This window comes from Merops nubicus, unplaced genomic scaffold, assembly GCF_000691845.1.
Source record: "Merops nubicus isolate BGI_N331 unplaced genomic scaffold, ASM69184v1 scaffold21071, whole genome shotgun sequence".
Taxonomy (NCBI): Eukaryota; Metazoa; Chordata; class Aves; order Coraciiformes; family Meropidae; genus Merops; species Merops nubicus.
In genome coordinates this window covers 55398-68183 of record NW_008587895.1, presented here as the reverse complement: position 1 = coordinate 68183, position 12786 = coordinate 55398, and the positions used below count along the sequence as shown (strand labels likewise).

The 12786-nt window shown below is 39.5% G+C and overlaps 1 protein-coding gene across 1 annotated transcript in view; it reads right to left on the bottom strand.

Annotated features, from left to right (window-relative positions):
- Positions 1-2028: 2028 nt before the first annotated feature.
- PHF20 (PHD finger protein 20) overlaps positions 2029-12786 on the bottom strand; it is a 53130-nt gene continuing 42372 nt past the window's right edge. The window contains exons 13-17 of the mRNA XM_008949104.1: positions 11652-11751; positions 8695-8890; positions 5511-5910; positions 3923-4106; positions 2029-2380 (exon numbers count right to left, since the gene is read on the bottom strand). Of these exons, the coding sequence (XP_008947352.1) occupies positions 2238-2380; positions 3923-4106; positions 5511-5910; positions 8695-8890; positions 11652-11751 (1023 nt within the window). The 3' untranslated portion in view covers positions 2029-2237. The remainder of the gene's footprint in view (positions 2381-3922; positions 4107-5510; positions 5911-8694; positions 8891-11651; positions 11752-12786) is intronic.

The window sequence follows — 12786 nt, the reverse complement described above, 5'->3', positions numbered from 1 at the left end:
AAATATTTTCATTCTTTATCTGCAGGGGCTTCCCTAGTTCTGCTAAAAGAAAACAAGTCTCCAGTATTTGCCATTTAATCCACCCACTAGAATCACCTTTTCTTCCAAATCAGAAGTACAGCCCTGAGCAAAAACAAACAAGTGAAGGAAGAATGTACAGTGGAGATATGAAGAGCAATTGCTTAGGGAGGAGAAGTTCCACCCTGGAGTGACAGGTCTGCTCAGGGACTTAGCCACTCCCAGGCCTTCGAGCCGTCAGGCAGCTGAGCTGCTAACTGTGCCTCCTGGAGAGCCTGGGCAGGGCGCCTGCTCTGCCACCTTCAGCCAGGGAACACCTTTCTCCTTGGTCTCACCTGCAAAGACCCCAAAGCCTTCACAGCAGCCGGGGGTGCTCCTCCTGGTGCTGTTCTGGCTGCCTGGCTACTGCTGCCTGTTCTAGAGCTGCACAGTGTACAGGAATCCAGCTGTCATTAACAGGAATGAGACAAGGTATAAGCATTGGTCTCATCTTCAGAGCATGAAGTGATTCTTAAATACTATGTAAGCTTTATTCCAATTGTGTTACAGAAAAATAAGTTCATTTTTCTGCTGCACATGTTTTGTATTCACTGTATACCAACTAATGCTGTAAAACTGTGAGACAAATTATTCCCTGAAATAAGTCTTGGCACAAAAGCCTTCAATACTACCTAGAGAAGCCTGATTATTTTGTTTTCTGAAGGAAATAAAATATTCATTGTGTAGATACCATTAACTCCTACATTAATATTGGATATTTTATGTTTATATTATTTTCGCAGTATACAAACATTACAGATTCATATCCAAAATTAATAATTTGTACAGTTACAGGCCTTGAAATTACAGCTGTGCTTCCACTTTAGCCTTTGGTGGTACCGTCACCTACACTAAATTCCAGGTAACACATTCAGCTTTCTAAGGACCCCCTCTTACTGCGCAGCTTACCCTTTCCCACAGTGAACTTCACTCAGCAGCATTTGGGAAGGAAAGCTGAAGTCGCAGCCATTATTGATGGAGCTATGACCTGCAGCTGTCTTTTAACATCTCAAATAGTTATAATACACCAATGTTTCAAAAGGTATTGACTGTGCGATGTGACCCAAACCTCAGCAGCATTCTCACCTTGCTCTCACAAAATACAAACCAGAAAATTAAAAATGAAGGTATAAAAAGGGACTCTGTGAGCTTACGCCGTTTAAGAGAATAACCCACTCACTGCCTGCGAGGACAGTACCTCATGCATAGATGTTGAGGCTTTATTTACACAAATATAAAATAAACCGATTCCCAAAACCTCACATTCATAGAGTAAGTCTTTACAATAAATGCGCTCAGAGTACTGAAAAAACTCTACATTTCAAAATATAACCGGAATGGCAATCGTTAAAGGGGTAGCATAGGACGTGAGGCCCGCGCGGAGCCCGCTGCGGCCTGGCGCTCCCAGCACAGCCCCAGCCCCTCAGGGCGGCCGGCCAGGCTGTCCCACGGGCACTGCTTCGAGGCACAGCTCACCAGCACAGTGTTCACAGGCCTCCCCAGTACCCAGCCATGTGACAGTGACAGGATAAATAGAGAAAACAATCATTTATTCTGAAAATAAGTGCAATCCACCTGTGACCTTCTGCTACATTATTTAACGTAATAGAAGAGGGGTTTAGGCCACTGTTACTTGCAAACCTCCACGTAACACTTCATAGTTAAGAGCTGGACATTCATACTTACTAAGTCTGGAAACTGTTATAACATTTCCTAATGATTAAATACGGTGAGCTATTATGCATAAACCAGAAGGAATAAAACATAACACGAGTCACTTAAACTATGCAAGTTATTTACAACCTCTGTCAACTAGACGTTTTTGGCTCTTAGAACTCTGTTCTTCAGTGGCACAATTTTTAGTCAATTCGATTATGGAAAAGTCTACCGTTCCAATGAGCAACTTGCAACGAGTGAAAATGTAAGTATAATTTAATCAACACCCAGCCTCTGAAGACAACAGTATGACTCCTTTCATATAATTATAATTATCTAATAAACCCAAAATTAGGATGGGATAAAATAACCTTTTCACTGTTCTTTGAACAGCACTTCTTCACAAATCCCTGAAGTCAGTCTGCATCACATGCAACCAGCATGCTAATTTTATTTAAATATACAGAGCTGTTCACATCCAATGCTCCAGCTTCGCACTCAGTAACAGCCTCCAGCATCCAGTCTCACGTTGAGCAGCACAGTGCAATCTGCTGCACTTTGCCTAGGTCTGTGATCAGTTGCTTTATACAATGTTTGAGCTGTGGGAGTCGAGCGAGTGGTTCTGGTGGTTCCAGCTCTCCTGTGTAATCCAGCCAACTCTCCAAAACTGCAAAGAGAAACAAAATGGTCACTACTCCAGTTCTCAGCAAACAGGTCACCTCGTGCCACAAAACGGGAATTCTTTAAATCTTCTGTGAATCTTGAGAGTGCATCTGACAATACCTTTATCACATGTTTTTTGAGAAATCAGGAAGCCAGGCTCCTCACACCAATCTTTGCAGATAGCTTTTGATACAGGATAAATAATTTATTTTTGGGGTGGAAAAGGAAATAAAGCAGACGTTCCTAGGAGAAAGCAAGGTAGAAACACTCAACACTGGATATTGTGAAATCTGGTGCTAAACTTCCTCTGATCTGTTTCAATTCCAGAGTAAGGACACTGCTGTACAGGAAGTTTAGACCGTTAGAACACTTTTTAAGATCAGCATTAGATGTAACTGAAGATCCCAAAAGGATCTGACTGTGCTAATGAGAGAAGTTTGTCCTCAATACAGAATACAATTCACCAAGACATCGTTTGGCTAACACAAAATGGGAATGAAAACCAAAAGCACAAATAGCAGCCTACTGCACAACAGAAAATTAAGTCCTGCTCTAAAGCTTCTCAGTGGGAAACAGGAACCAGAAGTACTATTAATGTACCATGACCATGGGAAAAGTGGTCAGATTGAAGTACCAGGAGTTCAGGGGACAGCACAGTATCATGGAAGGAGACTGAAGCCCTGAAGACAGAATACACCTGCCAAGAGGAGCAGCAGTGGCCACTAACTAGACCAACAGACTACTTCAACCTAAGGGCAGTATCTGATGAAGAACTGGTAGGCATTACCCAACTACTGACAGATTCAGCCTTGAAGTAAGAAAATTCCTGATCAGAGGAGCAATGTTCTGAGCAGCCCTCTGGCTCAGCAGCAGATACAAAAAGCCTGACTTTTGTGAACCAGAATTTCTTCATTTATGAAACAAAGATCCATCAGGGTTGTAGTCTATTACCCAAGACACTCCTTTAGTTCTTTGACTTTTCAGGTCCTACAAAGGGAGGACTCCTCCTCTGGCCAAGGTTAGACTCAATACCCTTGCAAGAAAAGCTGCTGTTGTAACCACTGTAAGAACTATTGTGGATTGTTTACTGTAACATATAAAGGGTTTAGACGTTTTCTATTACTAGAAAATTCAAGAGACATTTAAGTATAGAATTTGGAAGAGACAGAAAAAGATAAGAGCCATGTGCCCCAAAGAGGCCACGGAGAACAGGCTAACACAGCCAGCAAGCTCCTGAAGAACTGGCAAGTTCAGATATACAGAAGAGGTATGGAAAAATACAAATATACAAAAGCAAAAAAGACAGGAAATATTCCACTACATCATCTGATGCAAGCACTTAGGGTTGATCTAGCTAGAATGTTTTCTGTAAAATTCTGCTGTTTTAAAATCTGCCCCCAACCTCAGCAGCATGTCCATTTTCTCTTAGTAAAACTGACAAAGCAACACTCACCTCTTTGTAGGTCTGCAGAAGTAAAATTTTGTTTTGAACTTGTAGTTCAGTTAATACAGTCCATTATCTTTTGAATAGAAAAATGTTACTTACCATCTAGCTCCTTCTCAATGAAATCCATTCTGTGTATGACTTCATCTTGCAGAGATTCCACGTGAGCTAAAAGATTAAGCTGCCACTGCAGCTGCGAGTTCACAACTCCTTCTTTGTCTTTTTCCAGCAATTTCATTTCAATAGCTTCCTCTGGAGAGACTTTCTTAGAGGCAGACTCTCTTACCTAGCAGAAATACAGATGTTAATACAGGTTACAGAACTGGTGAGCCAGACTGCTTGGTCCTTACAGCTACCTCAGCTAACTGCTCTCAACTCATCTTAGGCTAGTAGAGGAGGGACAAACACAGAGATCACACAAATATTAAGGTAGTTTGGGCAAGACCATCTAAATACAGACACTTTTGTAGGTATTTTGCTATGACCTATTCATGTGTGTATTATTTTCAAAAGATAGGATATATACATGCAGCCAGCTCCCTGACAACTTCCAGCTAGAAGATCATGCACTTAATCTGTGCACCCCAGGGAATGCTGAAGCCACTTCCAACACAACAGTGATCATCTAAAGAGCAAATGATTTTGCAATGAGAAGGAATTCCTCCTAAAGGAGTCTAGTCTCAATTCTACTAAAACTTTAATCAAAGCACCTAGGAAAAAAACACCACTACCACTTATAAAACTTCACTGCACTGTCAGCACTGTTGATTCTATTCCCGCCCCCCTTTTTTTTTTTTTCCATCGTTCTGCTGAAATACAACAGGATATAGAAAAATGCTCTTTAGGAGGCTGAAGAATTGAAATATCTGCCTTTCCAGGAGACATAAAGCAACCTCAATTGATTTGATAGAGAAGCTGACAAGAATAAAAGTAACAGCTTACATATGCATTAAAAGCTAAACAATTTGAAATTTAAAAAAGGACTATCAGAATTCCCCAGAGGCTAATACTTGTAAGACTTTATTTCATATGACTTGGCACTAATTGAAGCAGAATTTTTTGCACTGGGGTGTATAAAGAAAGGTCTCTGGTAGACCTGACAAAGCTGAAAATCAGAACCAAGAGTCAAAAAGATAAAACTAGAGTGCTTCAGGAGGAAGAAGATACAAGACTACTCGATGGTAATGATTCCTAAAAATCAGTTCAGGATGCTACTTTTTTGTTCTACCATGAAATGCTGCTTGAAGAACCAGGTATTAATTTAATGTAACTATGAAAAGAAACATGGGAACCAGATGAAAATAACTAAAAGCTGGAATATGAGTGCATTTGGTAGTATCACATGTGCTTGCCCTATTCTCTCTCTATGCCATTGCTAGTGCTTATTTTTACATTTAATACACACAAAAGCAAGAAACAGTGAACTGCCTGTAGATCATAATGCACATTCCACAGACCATGCAGATGATTTAAGGTCCATAAGTCCTCTTCAGTCTAGGTATTTATTATTGTTATTTTAAATGGAGGAGCTGATTACATCTATCATTTTAATTTGTCTTGGCAACTTAAAATTTAACAGTATAGGAAAAAAATAAACACAAGCAAACACAATACTATCCATAAGACTGTTTTGCACTTTGCCAGGCAAAACACATCCTCTATGCAGGGAGGGTTATTTTAATACAAATACCTTAGAGTAATTGTGTTTGGATTCACTTTCCATCTTGCATATTTCTCGGTCCAGATTCCAGCCAAATCTCTCTGACAGTGCATCATCCCCATTTTCCCGTATTCTATCTACTCCATCATCCATGGCTGATCCCCTTGTTTCCACCACCAATCTCTGCTCTATTGCAGGGTAGTAAGCCCGAGGCTTCTGGTAACAGTGTTCACTTGTAATGTAAGATTCTTCCACGGAAGGAATGGTTGAAGGTTTCTCAACTGTCCCATTCCAAGTTCTGTAACTTGATGTCTCCTCTGTGCAACAGTTTTCCTCAACGTGAATGATGTGTTTTGTATGAATTTTTTCATCCACCGTAATGTGCTTCCACGGATGGCACCACAGCTTCAAGTCAGGATGTTCCTTATTTCTGTTCAAATGTAAAAAAAACCCACAGTAAACCACCCAACTTTCAAAGTGACTGAGCAAACTGTCCTATCACATAAAGGAATCAAGAATATTTGAACTACTCTAGGTTCTAGTCATCATAATCAGTAAAAAATACCTGAATGATCTGAAATAATATAAACTACACTGACCTCAATTGTGTATCTTCCTACAAGGTTCTGTTAGGCTCACTAATTTCTACAACATGGTATATAAACCAAGTGTTGGCATTAAGAAAAGAACTAAGGAATAAACATCAAATAGGCACATACAACTTTTCAGCAATGCTGCCCTTTAAAGAACATTCTGCTTCAATATTTGCAATTTGTTAAACTCATTTTCACTGAGATATTTTTAGTCAGGTGAGTCAAGTACACTGAAGCTAAACTAAGATTTTAACAGTTTTAAATGCCAGTAAACCAAAAAGACTTTAGCCTGAAGTTGTCCAAAATAAACTCCAAAATTCAATCCATCCTTCTTTTATAACCCTCTAATTACAACAACAGCTGGAGACTTGGGGAGATAGATAGTGGTGCAGAACTTCTTTATTACTTCCTTTAAAACTTAGCTTTCCTTTAAATCGCAGGGTGCTGTGTAAACTCTTCTGCCTGGTATACCAACGTGCCATAGTCCCTCCACCTGCTCCTAACAAAAATTCTCATTTAATTGTTTTCAAATTGACTGATATGTTATTTATTCCAGCAGCAGAAACTACTATAAGTGTCAGATTCTCACATGGATACAACAAATAAAACATTTAGAGTGAGTGTTGTAACTGATGATGTTCTCCTACGTGCCTGTCAGGCATTAAAACAGCAGTAAAAAGGAGAGCAAAGCAGGATTGTGCTGCTTTCCTTCGAAGGCTAGGGAGCACATCTGCTACAGGCTGCAGGAATGGCAGTGGAAGCAAACCCTGACTCTAAATCACCTGCCCTTGGCTGCACGGGAAGGGGGACTACCCCCGAACCCCGCGCTGCGCTTCCCTGCAGACAAAGGCAGATGGACTGGCTCCACTAGACTGACCCACTCTTCCTGCTGTTAGCCACACCACTTAACAGAACATGACTGGTTTACTTCCAAAGTAACTGCTTCCTGGTCTGTTCTACAGTAGCTAGTTTCTTCAGTCTCTCTCAGGGGAAACTACAGTTAGTACAGCTGCCAAGGACTTGCTCAGACTGCTTCCTACAATCACCTCTGCTCTAGGGCCTGCATGACTATGGTCTCCTTGTGAGCAATCCTGCAGGCATGCTTAAAAAAGTGAGAGCCATGCCTTCCTTTACCAAAGCTTTCTACTCCAGCTCCACTGATACACTACACTTAAAGGCACTATTTTGGTCAGTAAAGACCGAGGCATAACTATACAGAAGACATAAAAGTGAAAAGTTATGCTATTTGAGGATGCAAATTTGAATGCTTCACACTTGAGCAACCTTTTAACTATTGCCTTTGAAGGCTGGCTCTCCCTCCTACTGCACCAAAGCCACAAACATCACCTCTGATCCTCTGCCACCTCCTGGCAATGCTGAGCAACACTCTCCTAATAATTTCAGGCAGGTGTGAAATCATCTCCTCTCCCCTAGATGCTAGATCTGCACCAGTATAATCATTATTCTGAGTAATTTTAAAAAACTTTTCTTATTTACCTAACAATAGAGAAAACAGGGGCTAGAGCTTTTAACAAGATGGCCCTAACAGGACCACACCTCATCTTTAATTAAGCCAGGTCATAAGAACAACTTCAGGATGAGAGAGAAAAGCAATGAAGTCTGTAACAGGCTTCACATACTTGCCCAGTGCTCCATACCAGAGTACTATGGAAGTTCAATCTGTAACTGGCAAGTCACAATCTGAAGTCTTACTATTTAAGAAAAGACCTAAGGAGTGGTCTTACAATACTCTCCAGAGAGGAAAGAGATTACTTACAGATCTGACTGAAAGATACTATAATGAAAAAGCAAAATCTTATGCTCAAGTCCAGAGAGTAGCAATTTTAACATTCTTCCACCATTTAAACATTTCAAATACTGCCAGCAGCCCTAGCGCACGACCACCAATTAAAGGGAAAACGTTCTACAGAACACTGGAAACACTAAGCTTTGCTTTCCAAATTGCTGCTGCTGTGCAATTTATTAATAAATTATAAATATGGAATTGAATCAATTTAAAATTTGAGTTATACAAATTTTTTATAGTCATCAGAACCTAAGGATGACTTGAAACAGGAAGAGGTGCAGAAAGCTTAACTTTACAGTGATTACAGAATAAGTTAGTTTTTTCACATACATCTGTTCTAATCTTTGCACAGAAATTAATTGCTACGGGTTGCTGAAGGTGCAACTGCTCTCCCACTACAACAGAGCAACACATGCTGAACAAAAAGACCTATAATCTGCTGGTAAAACTGTGACTTACATTTACTGAAATGGATAATGCAAGTGTTGTAAGAATGCTGCCATAGGTTACACACCTATCTGCTTCTTGTTACTTAAATCTATTTAGGTGCTTTAGGAGAAGCTGTTATGATCTTTCTCCCTTCTCCCTTCATACTTTCCCAGCCCTTCTACAGACAGTTGATGTACACTCCTCTGCACACTTACATAGTTTAAGCAGCCAAGTCCTTTTCCAAGATCATGTTAGCAATTCAAACTATGTTATTACAGATCCACAGAGATGCACAAAAATAAGTCTGAATTTCTCGTTATTTTTCTACTATTTGAAATCTAATTCACATCGAGAACATGCCAACTGATACTTAAATACTGCTTACTGTAATATGCTCATCTTCAGTTGCAGTCCATGCAGTACTTCTATCACCCTCTGTACATCACCAAGAAGTTGGTGAGTGGCTACTATCTTCTTGGCATTCTGGTGGGAATAATTTTCTTCCAAAAATGCTAAGCCATGCATGTGACCATTACTTAACCACTCCTTCTCATACCAGTACTTTAAGCTGGACCTCTGACCTAAAACAACAGTAATAAGTATGTTAAAATGAGGCATTAACTAAAGTATGTCAACATTACTGGTAGTAATTCAATGTCTTGCAACAGCTTATTTGTTCTTATCAATAGTAACAATAAAGATCCTATAACAGCAGATAAAAACCCAAAGACACAAAGAGCCTGTAAAGTGGGAAACAATGATAATCTCAGTAAAAATGCCAAACTGTGAATGCTTTCAGACCCCATATTCCACCAGAGGACACCCACAGCAAGTAACTGCAGCTGATGAAGAGAAAAAAGAAAAAAAAAAAAAAAGTGTATTTTTAGCAGGTTATCACACTAGTGACCACGGTTCAAAGTGAAGCCAGTTTGAATACAGCTTTCTGCAGACAGAAAAATGCAGCAAAAGGCAGTGAACTTCCCTCCTCCAGTGGTCTTGGTTTTAAGCACCACACATCTATTAGTAAAGTCATTCAAAAGTCAGTGTGAAAGGAAATAAATTATGAGATTCCGATGAAGAACTTGCCTAAATCAGGCTATTAACAGTGCTAATTGTACCTTAAGAGGTTGGAGTATAAATGACCACTGAAATTATGTTAAATGTGATAAATGCATCAGTAAAAGTAGCTTAAGACAAACTAAGAGTGGAACTTGAGATGCTTGCTGAACTGCAAAAACACAAACAGACAACAACAAAAGCCCACACGCTCCCTGTAAGATGTATTGTTACAACAGACGTTCTCAGAAGGCAGCTCAGCACCCCGAGAAACACCACATCACTCACTGGCCTATATACAGCCCAGTCAGTGCCACTGAAAAATCAGAGAGAGCACTGGAGCACAGACTGGGAACAATATTCACAAAAACGTCTCCAATATAAGCAGGTTAATGCCAACTAGAAGCTTCATCAGTCAAGTAGAGGCTAAAAAAGAAAGAGTGACTAGGCAGCAGGGTAAGAGCAAGGCTGGTACCACACGCAGAGGGGGTAGTGCCACTGCCTGTGCTATACTAACTCTGGCACAGTGAGCAGAGCAACTCTTTGGAAGCCACACAGAGGAACGAGCACAACAGGGGTTTATGTGCTTTCAGATGGTGGCTATAGAACAGAACCAAGTTATTTTTAATTTTTTTTTTCTTTTAAATCGTGCCCTGTGTGAACACCCATGGACACAAGGGACACGTAAGCTTAAGAGGATACACAAGACAAGAGAGAACACACAATACATCCAACAGTATATGCTTTCTATGGCTTCGAGTTAATCGGCCACATCGTAAGTATCTCAATAATGTGTAAACAAGGGTAAATATTAACAAAGCTCTTAAAAATCCAACCAGACTCAAAAAACCTAAAATGACACCTAAAATACGTACCAACTGTCTCTATGTTACACTTGCTTTTATTTCAAAAAACATGAATGGTGCTCTTACAAGTCCCAGCCCTAAAACGGGGAAAGCTCTTATGAGTCTGTTGAATGGCTCTGTCCAGTTTTAAAAGCAGCTTTGCAGATCTGTAAGGCCTGTTTAGCTCACTTCAAGTCAACAGCATATTCACCGAAATTAAGAAGCCACTTTTGTAGTCAAAAAGTTGGATATATTTCCCAGAGAGAGGTAAAAATTAAGCCCAAATGAAAAGAAAAAGTCAGCCTCGGGATCTTCAGAGCAATAGTTAATAGAAATTAAACGAATTAAGCAAAGGAATTATTAGTTATAGTCAGTTTTTACCAAAAAGCATTTTGATGAAAGTTTCTTACTAAATTGAAGTAGTTCATGTGTGATGGCCAACTTTAGTTTGCATTTAAACTTAAGTGCACAAATACCTCAAATTGACAAAGAACCAAGCAAAATACCTTGAAAATAGTGGGTTAAAATTCTGTACACAAGATACTGTAAAAAACCTTAAATAAATGTTAAAATAAATGTCTAAGGAGTAAAGTAGTTTAATAACTGAATGTAAAGTGTCTTCCTTGCTGTGAGCACAAACAATGTGAGTACACAAACTACACAAATCAGTGAGTTAAGCTATGAAAGAGTTGGTAGTTTTAAACAGCAAAAAAAAAGCAGAGATGACAATACAAATATGCATATAAACCAAAAAGGTCTTGTGATTAGGCAGATATCCCATTTTCTCACAATTTATGAACATGGACTCAAGCCCAAACCTCATCTATTTCCAAATTCAGTGAGGCTTTATAATTTAAAGAGTAGGAAGTCAGAAAAGACTCACAGAAGTGTAATTCTCCCTGCTGCTTAAGGTGGACAAAGACATTTTAAAGTACATAGATAGGGGTAGAGAACATAATGTTGAATGAACTCTGACTGCGTGACCCAAGATAAATACAAATATAAATTATCTGGGACCATGCAGTGAGATGGGTAAGATCCTTGGGTTGAGAAGCACCGAGTCTCTTGTTGACTTGTTTTAAAGAATGTGTAAGCCTGGTCTTCTGGAGGAAAGCCACAGTCCCATCCCGTGAGATGTGACTTTCTGAACTCGTTCTCCACAGCCAGGCAGTGCAATCCTTATTCCTGGCAAATACATGGCAGCCAGCCATCCCAGTTAACATGCTCCTTCCCATTCCTGTTCAGCTGCCATTCCACAAAACTGACTCATGCACATTCACAGAAATTAAGTTTACTCTATCTAGAACTGTAGTCAATTACCTATAATTAGAGACACAGCTAGAGGAGGGGAAAAAAATTTATCTTTGTAATACATATATATACACAAATGAATAAAGTTATGACATATATAAGAAGGCTCTGTAACCTTAAATTTCTGTACCTGGAGGATCTTGGCAAATATAGCAGGTATACTTCTCAGGTACATTATCTTCCAGTAAACCCATACAGATTCCATGCTGCCAGCACAGACACTCCTCACACTGTTTGAAGTCAAAAAGTGAACATGATCAGAAATGAAGCCTACAGGAGCTCAGTAAGATTACCTTATATAAGAAGAAACACATCATCTACATATTTTAAGATAAAAAGCTGTATTAATACCTATGACGACCCTCTTCCAGCTACAAGCAAATACATTAAAGAATCAGACTACAATAAAATCTGAACCCTTCCCAGACATCTTTCCCATGGATTTCTGGAGAATGACAGTGACTCCAATAAGTGGAACAGATATCACCAAAGGTGCAAAAGTGTGCTCTTTGGAGATTAAACTACTTCATGAGATGTATGCACCAAGACAGGAAACAGTATGCAGTCAAGCTTTCTTTAGCAAAAATATATCCAGTTTTCTGAATTAAAAGGTTTCTCCCTCAAACAGTAAATCACATTCTAAATGAAAGCAATATTTATGTCACAGGAATAACCACCATTATGCCTTACTCACATTTTTATCTCCAACATTTTATCTATTTCAAAGGTAGCTCTACTAACATAAAACTAAAGTGCAGGTGCTGTTGTCCTAGCTTTAAAAATCTTCTGACATCCTTCCAAGCGTGAGCAGTCATACTGGCAAAGACTGAATATACTTTAGCCCTACTTTAGTGCAGTTATGCTGTTTGAAAATGCAATCGCAGTACTATTCTACTTAAAGTCATACAGTCTTAGAGCAGCAAAAACTTGATCCACATGTTCTGTGGCATTCACTTCCCCCCACGCATACTGCAGCAAGCAGACAAAACTTCAGCTGTAGCCTAAAGACCACTGAAATGTGGGACAAAACCCCACAAAGGAATATTACCTCAATTCTGATTTTAAACTGCGGTGCCAGTTCAGAATTAGTATTTTCACAGTCAATGAGATAATAGATCATAACCTCTGTTTCTCAGAGCACAAGCCAAAAGCTTAAAAGCAGAGATCTTGTTCACATGGCAAAGGTTTGCAGAATGAGCTAAATCAAACACAAGGAGCAATCTTAGACATTGTTCTTCACTGACCTACAAGATGACAACTTGAGA